Raw genomic sequence first — 17,274 nt, 5'->3', positions numbered from 1 at the left:
TGAATAAATGGGAACCTGCGATACTCTTCTCGTAAGAGGGGGATGTAAATCTGTAAAAGTTTTGCAGCGTGCGACTGTGGCTAACGAGCAAGAGCAGTGAGAAGGCCATTTTTGTGGACGATTGCGGGCGAAAGCTGTGTCATATAATTACCACATCGATCCTCATCGGATCCGTCGCTGCACTGCGTTATCCCGTCGCACCTTTGGTTTTCTGGCAAGCATTCGCCACTGGCGCACTTCCACTCGGCAGGTGTGCACACCCCTTTATGACACAGACATGAAAGCTCTCGCAGAAAGCATTTGGGATTGGGGAATAATGAGGAATCATCAACGGTGTCATTATAATCAACGTCACTTAAGCATGCGTCGCGTTGAATAAAATTAATGAAAATTTCGATGGAGACAGAAAAAAGTTTCAATTAAATTATCAAAGAGGATTAAAGAAATTGTTCAAATATAAAAATTTTATAACATTCAAAAATTATTAGAAATTATATAAATCTTCAGGGAAGTTATTGGAATAAAATAATTATTGAAAATTTATAAGTCTTCGCTATGTCAGTTATAAGTATGTAATTAATTTGAATGGCATTACTGAATATTCGTGGAAATATTGAGCTATCAGTAATAAATATTTAGATTGAATTGTCGATGGGGCAAGCATTATTGATATATAAGTAGAGATTTTGACATCGCATTCGATAAAGCACTATATTTCTACGCGGAAAATACTGAATAAAATTCATCTCACACGTTTCTTAATATAACTTTTGACGATATTAAAAATAATTAAAATTACAGAAACAGAAAAGGAAGACAGAGCATTTTCTTATTAATGGAAAAAGAATTATGTCAACTTATTTAGAACAATTTGTCTCAATATTGTATTGAAAAAGAATATTAGCGAATCATTATAAATATAGATATTAAAATGAAATCATATATAAAGATTTTTTATTTAACCGGAAAAAAAGTGGTTTCCTCGGGCTTGTAAGATCAGGAACCGTTCGTCATCGTTAATATGAGTACGCGCGGCGAGAGGAAATCAGGAAACATTTGTCATCGTTAATACGAGTATGCGGAAAGGAGAGGAAGAGGATGGGCTGTGAGAACGAGGTAAAGCCCTTACCGCAGCCCCGTTCGTCGCTGCCGTCGAGGCAGTCGAAGATATTGTCGCATTTACGCCGTAGAAGAATGCAACTGCCGTCATCGCAGCGCATCTCCTTCCTCGGATCGCATTCCCTCCTGCGTTCGGGTGTCCAGCGTGGATCGAGCGGGTCTGAGCGCACACACACACACACACATATACTACGTTTACGCGAGCGTTACTTCTGTAATAACTTACGATAATTCCTTCGCGTAAACGGGATTTTGTAGTAACTTACGATAATTTACTCCGCGTAAACGAGTGATATATCGTAAGTTACTACAGAAGTAACGCTCGCGTAAACGTAGTAATAGACACATAGGCACATTCAAGGGAAATTCGCAGCGGAGAGAAAGGAGCATCGAGCGGCCAGAGATAAAATTTAAAGACACACCCGCAGCGAAACGTAATGCACTTACTTTCTATCATACAAATGCAACCATAATGCAACTGAGAATGATGCAACGAAGAAACTAAAAGGAGGATACGCAGTCCGCAAGCAGAATCATACAAACGTTGCTGTGTAAAAGTGCCTTTTGATCGAGCTCCCCAAATTTTCTACCCTTGATCTTTTTATTATCCCATCGGCAATTAGTGGACTGCCGCTGGGAAGAATATTAAAGTTCGCACAGGGGAAGAAATATTCAAACACACGATTAAGGGCACTTTTATCAAGCACCGTCATCTGCGTCCGAGCACACAAGTTCGTGCGTAATGCAGCTACTTGTATATCAATGCATATATAGCGTATATATCTGCAGGTTGCCTTTATAACGCGCGATTTGCGGCGCGGACGGGCCGTGAGTACCGTCGACGATCACCGTGAATCTTCCGTATACACGGGGATTCGCGGGGTAATACGTTTCCGGTGTGTTCCGACCCTTCCGCACTCGGGTGGTACGATAAAATAGAGCCGTTGTCGAGAACTCGGGTTTGTTGAAGAACGGAAGAAAAAAAAAAAAGAAAGAAAGAAAAAAGTGGAAAGGAAAAGAAATACTTCTACATCTTCAATAAGTTGCCTCGATAAAGTTTAGCAGTCGCGTCTCGTAAGTATATATTCTCCCGGTCCGGTAAAACGAATGTTACAATGGCCGTCGGGGTCTTTAGAGAAGCAACAAGACGAAGAATCGCTTTCTCGACCACGGTCGTAACGATTGATCGTGAGAAATGCACAATGAAATACAACCATCGTCGAGTGTGTAACCGCTCGGGCAGGTAGATCCACTTGTCCCGCGTAAATAAGAGTTCCTTAAGAGGATTCGACCGAAACCAAACATTACGGACCTCGGAAGGCGAAGGCGGACAACTTACTCGCAACACCGAAGCCCGAAGATATTTTTCAAATCTCCCATTTTTACTCTTTAACTTCTCGCAGCGAACAAGGCTGCGTAGAATGCAAGCAACTGTGTATAAGCAACTGAAACCAATCGCGTTTGTGAGGAAAGAACATTTAAATAATTATACAAAGTAAAATAATATAGAAAACTATCATCGGTAGCTACGATAATTTTTTTTTTACAACATAGACACGCGTTCGATTTTAATGTATCTCCAACAAAAGCACGAAAATAAATTCGCTATTTTATTATTACTTTTACACAATTTTTTATACGATTGAGTTGATAGAAGATTTCGATCGTTTATACAAAGGAATCGAAGTAGCGATAGCGGGCACACGCCAGACGAGGTTGCACGAATGTATTATGAACGAAGCGATGGACACATTGAAAAAGGAGCGTACTGGTGGTAGGCGAAGTGGTGTGTGTAGTGTCGTTAGCGGACGGAGGGCAGTTCTCGTCGCTGTGATCTGGACAATCCGGATAGCCGTCGCACCTGTAGACGTCCTCGATGCACTTGTTCCCGGTGGCGCATTTGAACTGGTTAGGCGTGCATTCCCGCTCTGTATTTTGTTTTGTTCAGCGAACATATGCGCAAAGAACACACACATTTTTACACATATATACAATCACTCCGTGTACATATACGTATACTAGATCGAAGCGGAAAGCGCGCCGCACACACGCATTGACGTGTCCCGACGACGTGACTCGGTCGTCGGTCTCGAGGTTTTTTTTTCTCGAGATTTTCCTTTACTTTAATTGATAGCCTCTGCTATCTGTTGTCACAACGCGAAAAGCGAAAAAAGCTGCTTCTGGGTCAACGAGAGCGTTATTTAACGGTTATTTTACGATTTGCGGGATATAGATGAGGGAGAATTGAGAAATTATTTTCGACTCACGTTTACGGAGCACGAGCCCATCTTCTGTGCCGAGTCGGATGAAACGCTCGTGAAAAATAACTCGCTGTATCGGTTAATGCGAATTACGATGTCGCGTGCAACGGGCGAAAAATGTGTCGTGACGATAAATGTATAGCTTTCCTTTCGCGATCGACCATAGTTTTGCGGGAGGATACACGATTATTAAGCTCCCCCGTAAATGTATATAATAGTCCCCTATTATGATGTCGTTTGTCAGCCGACGGGGTATTCCGGTATTTAGAATCAAACTTCGCGGAAAGAATCGTGGTTTCCATGCCACATTGCATAATACTTGCGCGTTTTCTCAGTGAAATTCAATAGAAAAATTCGCGGCTTGGATACGAATGAGAAATCATTTGAGCGGATTGCATTTTATATGTTAAAATATTATATTAAATTTTTTTACGTTTAACATATCGTAATAATTGAATTGTCCTGATAATAATAAAGATTATGTTACCTCATAAATTAATCGTATTGTATTAAAAATTACGTTTGTTCTCTACATAAATTATATACTCGAAATAATTGGCACTGTTTGCATCTTCTACAGAAAAATTCGTAGGGTAATTGGAATTGCGTTAAGGATAATGATAAAGTTATTTATATAATTATAATATAGATCGTATGTGCTGTGACATTAAACGCAGATTTCACTCACACGTTTTATTTAATACGATTTTTATTTCCAATTGAATTATAAATAATATAATTGTCAAAACAACGTTTATGACAATTATTAATTTTAAAATTGACATTTCTTTGACAAATTTCTATATACACAAAGACTAATGTATTAATTGAAACGTGTCACGTGTATTTGAAATCTGCGATTAAAATTGTTGGCTCTGGTTACTTTAGCGTTGGATCCGAATTCAAGCTCTGTAATTAGGATCTAATCAACGCGGAACAAGTCCGTGATTAAATCCAACGAGGTGAAATTATTAAGCGATTGGTCCAATGGGCAAGCGTTATGGGTGCAAGTTAAGCAAGGTTTCGGAAATAAAAACAGAGTGGCGAAAGAGAGAAAGAATTAGACGAATCATAATTCACATTCTTGTGTTCAAATCAGATATAGTGCATCTCTTTAATCGTCAACAAATTATCTCAATCCAGACTCAATAATGAAGAACGTAATTAGGGAACAATAAAACGTTCTGAATAGCGTTCTTTTCCCAGGACTCTTCATCATTAAAACTTCATTTAAAAAAGGATTAACAGGAATAAAATTATTAATAAAATCGTTTATTACGTAATTTCAACGATGGCCACAGAATATTTTGCCCAAACCGCCTATCGAATCGAATGCCATAACAGTGCGAATAAATAATTCGCGCCAATTATTCGAAATCAATTTCTGCCCGTTTGTAAAATTCCATCGCGCCGTTTGTTATTGTTCGCGTAACGATACCGATAAAACGCAGCGAAAATATTATGTTTCACTTCCAAAAATTTTTTTTAAAGCTCGAGTTGCATTAAACGTCAAAAAACATTGATTGATATTACGCTAGCACGGCTAGCAAGTCATCCATGCACTACCTATCCTCTTTTTCATTCAGATTCTCTCTCTTTCTCTCTCTGTCTTTCGACATCGAGTAGCGTGAAAGGTATACATGGTTATGTACCGCAATTAAGCTCGTCTTCTGCCCTGGGGCAGTCGTCGAATCCGTTACAGACCGAGCTCTTCGGTATGCAAGAGCCATCCCCGCAGGTGAAGTCCGTGGAAGGGCATGGGGCCAAACCTACAGAGCGCCATGTCGGCAAAAAAACAAGGATCCTTCTGATCAACTCTCGCGTCTCGCATTCTGCCGTTCAGTCGCCGCGATTTTAGCGGACTTTCGAATTAAACTTTGGAAATCAGGACTAATTCGAGCCATATTAATTTATGACGATCTGTATCGTGCTATTAAAATAAATAAATGTAAAAAGTAATTTTTTAAGTAATGTCATATCGTTATGTTAAAATCATAATTACTGTACTTGAGAAATAAATATTCAATTTATATTTTGTAAAAGAATACTTTGCAATAATGAGAAAGTATTTTTTTTTATATTGGCGATTGAGAGACAGACGAATTCGAGGTTGAAGTACGAGTATGTACAAGCTATGAACATATGAAGAGACATTTAAAGCAGTTTTAGGCGTGGTAGAGGACTCGGTAAATCTGTACACGAAAAGCATCTTTGGTAAAACGCATGGTTCTGTAACCAAGAGATCTTATTATATCTTAAAGCTTGGTCTAACATTTAAAGCGTCGTGAGAAGCCTTTTGATAGTGGTTAGAATTATTTCAATTGTAAGACAAGGCCGGAATATGAGACAACGCGAAATCATCATGTTCTTGAGTCAAACATTTCGTACAATGAACTATATATTATATTAATTTCAAACTTCACGCGCGGCGTTCTAAAGTTTCAATATTGTCTCATATTTCTTTACCTTCTCCTTTACTCCAACTCCTAAACTATGTTCGGGTATACGTGTGTCGTGTGGATTGCGTATCGTCATTACCGGAAGTGATCCTCTAATGAGTGTCATTGAGATGCCGCTTTTTGCGAGAAAAAAGTGAATCTGTGTTCTGTGATATCCTTGTGGGAAAGAAGAGAACGAGTAATGCGTGACACAACGATGATGCCAAAGGATGGAATGAATGAAATGAGATGTTCTTCATACATCCGAGAAAAGAGGATTCACGTTTTGCCCTTGCGGATATTCAATTGGCAATCTAATCGCGACTATATAAAAATATTGTCGGCTGACCGTATGCCTGCAGTATGCAGAATGACTAACGCAGCCGTTGACTCTGACGCATCGATACTAATTCCCGCAAGCGTTAATTGTAAATCCTCTTTCAGGCTGAGCGAAGAGCTTCGAGTCTAATAAGAAATAGATAAGATAATCGTCTAATGAGAGATAAGATAGTGTTCGGTCACTGCACTTTAAGGATCACCGTCTGGCTGTTATTCGACACATCCTCGACAGTTTCCTCCCCGCGGAAGGCAATATTTTTACAGCGAAAGTGGACAACACAATGTAATGCGTGCACTCTTACGCATTGAACGCAAAGTTATTACTTATCCGTGATTCGTTTGTTAACACGTTTGTTCCCCAAAGCTGCGTAACATATAATAGACGACGTGGATTTCCAACGTCGTCGAAGCGGGTCTTCTGCAGTTCTTCAGATAAGAACAGCTTAAACACGAGAACCCAAGTATGTATATACAGCCGGAAATAATATTCCCAAGTATTTCTTGCCGCGATAGATCTCGGCAGTTTGCCCAAGGACGTCCACACATTAGCCAATTTGATATCTTCAAAGCCATTTTCTTTACAGCGAAGATAACAGGTCCCGAAATGACGCCACGCTCGCTTGGAGTTTCACGTGACGTTTCCGTTTGAGGCGAGAAATGTTTTACAGCGTGGACGAAGAGCGAGAAACGAGACGTCCACTCTCGCAGGATAGTATTTTTTACATAATACCTTCGGTGCAGTTCTCTTCGTCCGTACCGTCCAGGCAGTCCTCCTTGCCATCGCAGACATTCAGCGCGTTTACGCATGTGCCGTCGCAGGGATGTTCGTAACGGTTGCATCCGTCAGGCGACGTGTCTTCGACAGTGTTCGACGAGGTGGTCTCAACACGTTTGTTAACTCTCAGATACTCTTCCCACCTCTTGAAGTATATGTAATCGCAATCGGTCTCGTCATTGGCATTAAGACAATCTACGACACCGTCGCAGACCCGGTCCCCCTCGATGCACGTATACTTATCACAAGCGTGCTGATTCTCGTTGCAATTGTCGATCTCGTAATCCTCCGTGATCGCCGCGACGTCGTTGTCGATCTCGTTGTCTTCGTCGGATATCGATTTCTCTGTCGCGTCTTTTTCCTCTTCGCTATCGAGATTCACATCGTGTATAGTACCTCCGATCACAGATTGTGTGAAACTTTCTTCATCCAAGATTGATTTACCTGTCGTTTGTCTTTTGTCGTTACTTCCTTCGTCTTTAATCGTACTACGTATTGTGGTTATTTCTTCGTTGCTTATCTCCTTATTTTCTTCGTTAGATAATTCCCAGGACAACGTAGTACTGCCTGATTTAGTTATCGTGTCGTACGTGGAAGAGTCATCACTGACAGAAGTACTATATTTACTTGTTTCTTTTTCTATCGAATCGTTTGTGGTCGAAAACGAAGTATTATCTTCCTCGCACTCAACTGATTCTTCGTCTATCTTTTTGTCATCGTTTGACAACCAATTAAACCAGTTGCTCTCAGTAGTAGTTGTAACTAATACTTTACATTTTTTAGAACCTTTCTCATTGGATGCCGTTGATAAATGAGATATGCTGCTGCTGGTGACAAGATTCACATTCGTTGTTTCCTCCGATTGTGGTCCGTTGCGAATGCCGCTGCCTTCCGTGGGGTCTTCCAAGACGGACTCATCAGCGTCAGAGAATTCTGTCTTAAAAGGTTCCGTTGTAATTTCATCAGTGAGGTCCCAGTCGTTTCTGCCAATGCTCGTATTCCGATTACCGTCAGCTTTGTCGTACCGTGGATCATTATGAGGGAGCGTAGTCTTCGTCCGCTCTGAACTATAAGCGTTGCCATAATCGACGCTCGTCATCTCGTCGACTTTCCAAGCGACGGTCGACGTCGGTTTTCTCTTACGCTTCGCATTGTGATTCTTCTTCCTCTTCTTGGGCCTGTTGTTCTTACGGCCATTATGACTTTTGTGCTCGCGTTTGCCGTGACTTTCAGTGAACGCTTTCTCTCCGGATTCGTTTGCAACCCGCGTGACGATCTCGGGAGACCTCGTTGTCGTGGAGTTTAATATCAGGACGTCGAAATCATCTTTTGATGATTCCAGACTCTCCCTCGATTCTCGCGATATCATGTACGTGCAATCATCTGCACTATCTGCAGTTTCTGATTTCGACGTCTCGTCGGAATTTATCAATCCGGAATCGATCTTGTCGTCATTTTGCGTCGTTGTTTTTGTGTTGTTTCCGTAGCACTTCTCGAAAGAGACATTCGACTGCTTGTGCGTTTTACTGCACGTTTTATTACATCGATTTCGATTCGAAGTTGACAGGTTTGATGTTATATCGACGTCGTCAACGGCATTGATTGTTGGAAAATACTGACGTTCTACCTTCGGCGAATTAAATTCATACAGCAACTTTTCTGTCTCTATCGAGGAATAATCAGTCTTGTTTGTTTCTGCCGTTGAGGACATTTCTTCTGAAACGGACGAAGCTGCTTTCTGCGCTCGATCGTATTTTATATTCGTCATGGTAGATTCTTCGATTTTATTCGTGTTCACAGTTACAGGGGCTGTTCTTTTAGATGACGCAACGCGGCGTCTGTGTTTCAGATGTTTATTATAATAATTTGAAACTTTACTGCCTTTTTTTACTCTGTATCCAAAAAAATCTTCCCTACTATCCAGATTGTTATTCTTTGCTTTAATATAATTTTCTAGTGAATTTCGTTGTTCGTAAGTTTTATTGAACAATACATTGGGATTTTTCAAAGAGGTATTTCTTAACGTTGTTGAAGTCCGCGCATCAACTGCGGACTCTGTCGACGTTTTCATCGTAGAAGTGATTGCTTTTCTAGAAGCGATTAATTTTCTCAAATACTTATCGTGATATTTTTGGTAAAATGAGCCGTCCCTTCTGCGTGGTTTTTTTCTGAGAATCTTGCTCTTGCCACGTATATCTGTCATACTAGAGATTTCATTAATATTAGTCTCATTTGTCACCGTCATTATTTTAGAAGTTGTCATATAAATTGGCCTAATCGAAACTGTAGCGGCTGTTGAATTATTTTGACGACATATCATATGTTTGTCTGTAATATATTTGCAAACTAACTTATCAATCTGTTGAGTAGCAGCTTTTAAAGTGGCGTTTTTAGAGTGATGCATCGTTTTTGCATTATTGTCAATATAATTTCTATTAGACACGTTTCTTTCCAATTTCGTTTTTATCCCGTCAACTTTGTCGCCATTTTGATATTCTACTTCTTTTTGTAAGGAAGTATTTTTGATATTCGAAATTTTTGATTTAAAAATATTCTTGTCTGTAGCGTACCTGTGTTCTTCGGAACTGATTAAACGATTCATACTCGTCTTCGAATTGAATGCGTTGGTCTTTTTTGGTGTACGATCAGACTTGCTTCCAGTTATTATTTTTCGCATTCTATCGCGATTATTAACAGACTGCGAGTGAGCATTTTTCAACGTAATATTGTTGTGCTGGAATATTTGCAAAGATCTCACGAGACTATCCGACAGCTTGAGAGGTTTTGAGATTTGAGACTCGTTGCTTAATTGCGACAAGGCTTGGTCAACAGGCAAATGATAATTTTGAGCTTTGTTGCTGCAATTCGCGTCGGGTTTACGAGGTCGATCAATCTCTAGGTACGTACGCCATTGCGAGGACGGGTTATTATCTTTCGATTTGGACGCAATTTTTATCAAGTTTAATGCCAAGGGACTCTGCAACATGGAGTTTGGAAATCTTCCACGTTGAGCTTCCTCCGGAAACGCTTCGAGGATCGGATTACCGATCGTCACGGCTGGTTTGATGGTGAGTCGATAGGTGCTTTCCGTCGTCACCGGCTGCATATTCATATTCCTTCGGCGTCCCGCGAGTTTCCCTCCGTAGGAAATCGCGGCCGGCGACTTCCGTGCAATCGCGAACTTTCCGGCGTTATAGAAATTTCGCCACGGATACTTCTCTACGGGTGGCGCATGATTTCGCGATAAGTACGATTAAAAAGGGATTACGGCAGAGAGGGGCGAATGTAATGGCGAAAATATCACGCGGAATGCTTGGAAGTTGTATTTGAAAGTCAGCACGATCGATGGAGGACGAGCCGGTTGAATTCGGTTTTAGTGTTAGACTTCCTACTATGTACTATATACATATTAAACTACAATAATACAAAAGTATTGGTAAAATTGAGTTTTGTACAATTTTTTACCGAGCAAGAAATCAAAAAGTATCTTCGACTATCTTTAAAGCAGATTCTTTTTACTTTTTGCAAAGTGCCTCAATTTCAACCGATTCTAAATTCTAACAACCGAGAAAAAGTCTGCGTTCTATGCACAAGCCCTACCGTGTAATATTTATTGAATGACTTGTCTCGTGCACTCGCGCGAGTATGATGTAAGTACGCGTACGTGTGTTTCTGTATTGTGTATTGTAGGGGGGAAAGAGTGTGTGTGGGATGAGTGTGGTGTGGCATAATTACCGCAGTCCCTCTCATCAGAGCCGTCAGAGCACTCGTTCACCCCGTTGCACTGCAACACGTAGCTGATGCAGCGGCCGTCCGTGCAGCGAAACTCGGCTTCTCCGCAACCTGCTCCATACACCATACACTCATGCGCATTTAAAGATTGCATCGCGACCGCTGACGCGCGTCAGCCCCCGTTCCTCAAGATGTTTTTCCATCATCCCCCCTCCGGGGATCCCTTCCGGCGAGCCGCGCGCGCGATCGCGCGCGGCTCAAGCAAGCCCTTTCGACACCCCGAGTCTGCCGTCCAAAATATGCTTTAAGATGAGAACAAACCGGGCGTGACGCTAAATAATTTCGCCGGGCGGCGGCATATTTATGATCACGCGGTGCGGGTGACACCGTGTGGGTCGGCATACGATTTGCATAGCGTTACACCGTCTGGACGGTAGAAGCGGGATGTTCGCACCTTTACCTTGGCGTGAGAGATGCTTCGAGCTTGTGCTGCTTTTGCTGAGGTTAGTACATCACCGAGGGAAGATATACAGGGAATTTACAAGAGCGAAGGGCCAGCAATCTGCATTCTCAATCGGGAGATAAGTCAATCGCGGCGGAATGATATTGGACTATTGGACCATTTTACGCGATCAATTTATCTTCGATCAGCAGCTGGAGGATTGATGTCTTCGCTCCACGCGTGTCGGCTGCAGGGATGCGGTTCGCTTAAAAATCGATTAATTAAAGGGCGAGCTCGTTTAGGTAACAGGAACGTCGTAACGCAACGAGCCGGAGTTGCGCCGGTCGGGGAATGCCCGAAAGTTCGACGCTTTCTTCACACACGACCGATCGTGCGCGCGGCCCCGGGTTTAGATTGCAACGAGACCTGGGATTAGGTGAGGCAGTGGTGCAACGACATTGGCTAAACTATTTTCGGAAAAAGAGGCGTTATATTTTCGGCGTTGCGCGCTGGGCGGTAAAGTTCGGTCAGCGTGGAAAATCGTAAATCGAAAGTCACGCGGAGCGTGCCGGAGAAAATTAAGTTTACGTTATTCACGTTACAGAGGCGCAACGGTGTATCCGACGCCGCGCCGGGGCCTTCGAGCCGCTCGTCAGCGTCTAATTATATATGCGAGCGTAAACACACATTTCTGTCCACATAATTCACCGTTATAACAGACAGACAAATTTTTTCGTCCGCGACGAAGCAAATTAAAAAAATAGCGATACCTGAAATTTGGAAAGGATGATAATATGTATACGTAATGTACGAGTCGCAATCTTTGCAAACGTTATTTCTACGATGTTAGGCATGTATTCGAATGAGATCACTGCTAAGGTTTACTCGCGAGACTTATCAAAGTGCCTGCAATCTTGTTGTTAAACTTCGCAGGCGCGTTTGAGGCTCGTTTAAGCTCAGGCGCCCCTCTCGATCGCTCGTGAATAATCGCGTCGGGTAACCGACACTTGGCAAAGAGCATTGATGCAAGCTTATCGCGGCTTATTGCTGGAACCGTTGCGGCAGAATTATCGTTGCGCGTGCAAAAGTGATTATTGACCTCACGATTAGTTACGAATGCGCGACAACGTGGGATTCACGTTGTCAACGAGCGAGAACGACACAGTTAGAGACGACGAAGGCAGAAACAACGGAGACGTACAAGTTGGACTCCGTCGAAATCTGCATTTTTTAAAGCATTAATTGTTAAAAAAAATAAAACTCATTTATATATTCCGTTCGCGCTTTCAAGACGTAAGAATCGATCGAACAAATGCATGTTTGTAAGAGGGAGGGGAGGAAACAAATTAGCTTACCGCATTGACTCTCATCTTCGCCGTTGCGGCAATCGGGGATTCCATTGCAACGCTTGTCGATACTCAAGCAGACGCCATCCAGACAACGGAACTGATCCCCACTACAGGTGGTCACTAAAACCGATATAAAGAGAGATAAAAAGTTTATAAAATATAATAATTTATTGTATATACACAAGATGATTATATATAGATATATTTTTTTTTATTATGGGATAATAATTACTCAAAAGCTGAGCAATAAAATAATTTAACTCTTCTCCATTAATCGAGAATTTCCAATTTATGATTCTAATAGATCAAATTAAAAAGAAAATAGTTATCCGCAACGTAAACATATTTTAATTCTAAGGAGCTATGAAACATATAAAAAAATTCAATGCGTAAAAAAAAAAAGAAATGTAAACAAACACACCGGTACAATTATACTCGTCAGAATGATCGGGACAATCGTTTCGTCCATCACATCTTGCATTTTTGCTGACACACAAACCGCTGGCGCACTCGAATTCGTCCGCTCGACATCGTGCTATTTAAAAGAGATAGAAAAATAAAAATAAAAATGTGTATAAATAAAATGAGGGAGAGAAAGAAAGACACAGAAAAGTGGATAAACCAATAATAAAAAAAAAAAATAACGTGCAACGTATATCCTCATTGATGGTACGATAGCACTTTCACACAGCGATACCCTGATTTAGTTAAAAGTTTTTATTCTCTGTTTGACAAAGTAACAGAAGAGCTATCGACTCGAGTTTTATTGATTATTGTCGCAATTTGAGCGGGTTACTGAAACATATACAATTTACGCGATATCAATAATCAATTGAATACATGCCACGCACGGAAAATATTCGATAGCCCGCTTTAGTTAATTAAAAAATGGCAACTATTTGCAAAAATCCACTTGACCTATAGTAAATATAGGCTGTAGCGTCGCGTTACTCGTATGCTTGACAATCGTGTCGGTGACTCCGGCTGTTCATCGCATCGCGAGAATCGTAAAATCTGAAAATGTGTGTCTCTCTCTCTCTCCCTCTCTATAAATAACTCTATAAATAACGAAACCTGATTAGAATGCCATGTTTGCCCTAAACATGACATAACATATTTCATAGCATACTTAAAGTTTAAAGTTAAATCTGTTAATTTCCCATTCAGATAACTTTCTAACTACAAACTGTTTGCCTGCTTTTTTTTTATCACTATGCTCGTATTTCAGATCGGTACAATTAAAAAAAAAAGTCTGTCATTTAATCTGTCGGGAAACGTGTGAGTTTCTTTCAAGCGGATTTAATTCATTGCGTTGAAATTTAATTTATTCGCGACAGTTGGATAACAGTTATTCCGCATATCGCTGTTAACTGTTTGCGCCTGTGACTGTTTTGCGGAGTAAATTCGCGGCCATATGCGCTACCGCATATCCATGAATAATTAAGCGCAAGAATCGCCGTCGCGTTATTGCAAGTGCGAATACCTGTTCGCGAGTTTCTGCATAACTTTATGATGTAACCAGCGTCGTGCGTAAATTATCATGCGCTACTTCCTAATGAGTTAAAAATGCGGGAGCTTAAATCTCATGCTGCGCAGGCACCGTTTTCACGCAGGAAAATTCCGCGTCCTGCTATAATCCTTCCACCGTATCCAAAAGATGCAATATAGAATTCGTACCTACCTCTCGCCGCGCAGAGATGCGTGTTGCGAAACGCTCCGGTGTCTCGTGTGTGTGTGTGCGTGTGTGTGTGTGCGTTGCGAACCATGCGACACGGGAACACGAGACTTTCGATACCCCTCGAAACGCGATCGCGAATGCAATTTGTTTCGATTACAAAATTTCACGAGACGAAAAACAGGAAATAAATGTTTAAACTTTTCGGCTTGCCTCGCGCTCCCGTATAGTTACCCAGTTACCGGCGTTGGAATCTCACGCCGTGACCGTTCGTAACGCGGCCCTGAAATGTCATCGGCTCTATACTTGTGCAACATAGTTTGATATCCACAATAGGAAAAAAAACAGATGTCGCGACACTTCTTATAAAATAGTTTAACGAGTCAAACGAGTTTCTTGGTAAAGGCCATTTCGCGCCGCAGATGTGCGACTATATACGTTTATTCCAACGCCGAGTAACTGATTTACATGTTTCGCAGCCGAGTGTGTGCCGTTTCGCAGCTGATTGGAGTAAATAGTGATAATTCGTACTCATGTTGTAACAATTTTGTTCGTCCCTTCCACCGACACAGTCCGTGTATCCGTCACAGCGTCGCGTTAAGGGCACGCAATAACCAGGCGCGCATTCGAATTGGTCTTCCCTGCAGGCTGTAAGAATTGCACTCAGGCTAATCTGGGAAGATTTATGTCGCCGAGAATGGCACGATGACTCGACTGATGCAGGTCAATTTGAGAGATGACACGTACACAAACACAGCTGAGAGAATGTGGCGCTGACGAAGATTAGGCGTACATTGCTGGACGTAACACTGAGATATACAGATGACGGAGGAAGCACAATGACCGTTGACGAACGAATAACGATTTGGTCGACAAGTAAATTAAGCTACATTCCTAGCTAATATTCGACAACAATGTTTAAGTAAAAAAAAAAACATATATTTATCGAATCAGGTTCTTCATTAAGTGAACGAGAAGCAAGTAAGCGACACGAAGTTTCAGGTCTGTTTTGCCTAGCTGCATTCCTGATATTTTCCGATATTTTTTCTAAAGTTAAAATATCCATATTAATGCTTCACAAATTGAACACGAGGAATGCAGTTGAGAAAGATAGACTTTAATAGCGGAGTAATCCGCACTGGAGAACGCAAAACAACAATTCTAACGTAGGATCGCGGCACGATGATATAAGATAGCATGAAAGGAGTTCCTGAAGATGGACTAATTAGTGGCCGAGCGAACCGCGTTAAGCGCGCCCAAGTGACTAGGCCATTAATTAGCACGTATTTGAGGAAATTTCACGGAAGAGATTATAAATGAACGAGAAGTTACGTCAATCGTCGCGCGCTCCCTCCCGCCGTACTCTAATTTACAGCGGCAATTAGTTAACGATGGAAGAACATGAAAGAACCTGGCTCGCCACGGAAGGACACTGCGTGACGACCAACAGTTGCCTTTACATTTAGCCACGTCGATGACTGTTATTGCACGAATACACGCAGAGACGTAGCACACATACACGTGGACAGACGTGGTAAGTCGCGCGAATTCGCAAGAGACAACGATTGAAGCGCAGTGGAAAGTTCTTTACGAGCGAAAGCGACAGAAAGATACAAGTCCCAACACTTCCCCTGGAAAACGCTAAATTACCGTCTACGTAAAGCTTGAGAGGAGAGGAAAGAGAGGAGTGTTATCTCATAATGATGTTTCGTACAATCGTGTGTGCTCGCATTCGGTCCCTCCTACCGAAATATTCATCGCGATCATCGCGCTGAAGCATTTTCAGGCCGTGTAGAAAAATTAATTGGCTGCCTCAAAAAAAAAGAAAAAAAAGAAAAAAAAACAGAGCAATGAAAATCGGAACCGAAAAATTACGGAAAAATAGAACGGTACTCTATCAATGTTCAAACCGCGATGCGAAATAAATAATTCACATCTCGTGCCATCGAGCGACATAGGATTACAGAAGTTTCAGTTGTACTCGCTTAATTGTCGTCGAATACAGCGACCGCTATCGATTATAAACAATTTATTTGTTGTAAATTTTTCGTGGCAGAAGTTAATACGAGTTAACACGATCGATTGCGAGATTAAACTGACCTCCGTTATGATCTAAAGTTTCGAAAAGTCTGCTTTTTTATTTCAATTTATCCTGAGGAAGCAAAAATGACGGACTTAGATCACCAGGACGATGCAAAAAAACGGGCATGAAACAGCACGTTGATAAAGCGACGCGTAATGTTGCGATTTCTGACATCATCTTAGGTTCAAGGCCTGCCCTAAAGCCTCGCCCATTTGACGATTGAATTGCAAACGAGCCGCGAGTTCAATAATCCGCTCGCAAGCCCGATGCTCGAGGCGATTTGCCTCGCGCGAACATCCGAGTATTCCAGAAACGACCCCCTGTATATATGCACTCGAGAAATTAACAGTTTAACTGCTGAATCAGGTAAACTGTGTAATTCCAAAGTAACTTTAGACTACTCAAGATAATTACGACGTAGCGTGATATTTTCTTTGCGCGGTGATAAATACGTGACATCGCCTTCTGACGAGTTTTGTCCCGGCTATTAAAACTTCCGGAGATTCGTCAAAATAATCCGCCTCTAAAATATCATCCGCGCCAGCTTAATGACACGCGTGGCGTAACGTCGCGTCGCGGACGCGCGGGACAGCGAGAAACAAACATAATCTCGTGCGGGGATTTAACGGGAATGATGACTCTCGCGTGCGGTCTGACGCGATTTCGCGGAGCGGGCGGTGGCGACGGTGATGGCGGAGAAGTTTGGCGGGCGCGCGCGCGTGCGACGGTTCTCGTCACGAATCAAAATTGGATTAAAGCGGTGAAAATGCGAAATTCCGGGGCAGAGCGTGATGGAAGGGCCGGGTCCGACGTTCGGCCGACGGCCCGTGGGAGATTAACGTCGGATTAAAATTGCGGCCGGTTATTAGGGCGGATTAATAAGCGCGGGTAAATCTCGTTCGACAGGGGCCATCCCGGATTTGGCGGGGGAGCCTCGCGCTTCATCTTTTTTTTTTCCTCTTTAATCGTCCTCGCGCTTTTACGTTAAACGACATTTACGTTGCTAATGAGACGTATATACGATAAGTTACGCGAGAAGATGAATCAGAAATCGGTGATCG

The 17,274-nt window shown here is 42.0% G+C and overlaps 1 protein-coding gene across 3 annotated transcripts in view; it reads right to left on the bottom strand.

Moving 5' to 3' along the window:
• LOC112456807 (basement membrane-specific heparan sulfate proteoglycan core protein-like) overlaps nt 1-17,274 on the bottom strand; it is a 149,514-nt gene that overhangs the window by 28,917 nt on the left and 103,323 nt on the right. For all 3 annotated transcript variants that reach the window (XM_025019565.1, XM_025019569.1, XM_025019576.1), the window contains exons 11-18: nt 14,662-14,778; nt 12,877-12,990; nt 12,462-12,575; nt 10,668-10,775; nt 6,888-10,151; nt 2,889-3,047; nt 1,130-1,279; nt 152-262 (exon numbers count right to left, since the gene is read on the bottom strand). In XM_025019565.1, the coding sequence (XP_024875333.1) occupies nt 152-262; nt 1,130-1,279; nt 2,889-3,047; nt 6,888-10,151; nt 10,668-10,775; nt 12,462-12,575; nt 12,877-12,990; nt 14,662-14,778 (4,137 nt within the window). The remainder of the gene's footprint in view (nt 1-151; nt 263-1,129; nt 1,280-2,888; nt 3,048-6,887; nt 10,152-10,667; nt 10,776-12,461; nt 12,576-12,876; nt 12,991-14,661; nt 14,779-17,274) is intronic.

This window comes from Temnothorax curvispinosus, unplaced genomic scaffold (genome assembly GCF_003070985.1).
Source record: "Temnothorax curvispinosus isolate PA1 unplaced genomic scaffold, ASM307098v1 QBEX01000668.1, whole genome shotgun sequence".
Lineage (NCBI taxonomy): Eukaryota > Metazoa > Arthropoda > Insecta > Hymenoptera > Formicidae > Temnothorax > Temnothorax curvispinosus.
Note: the sequence above shows the minus strand (reverse complement) of the source record. Positions and strands in the feature narration are given on the sequence as shown.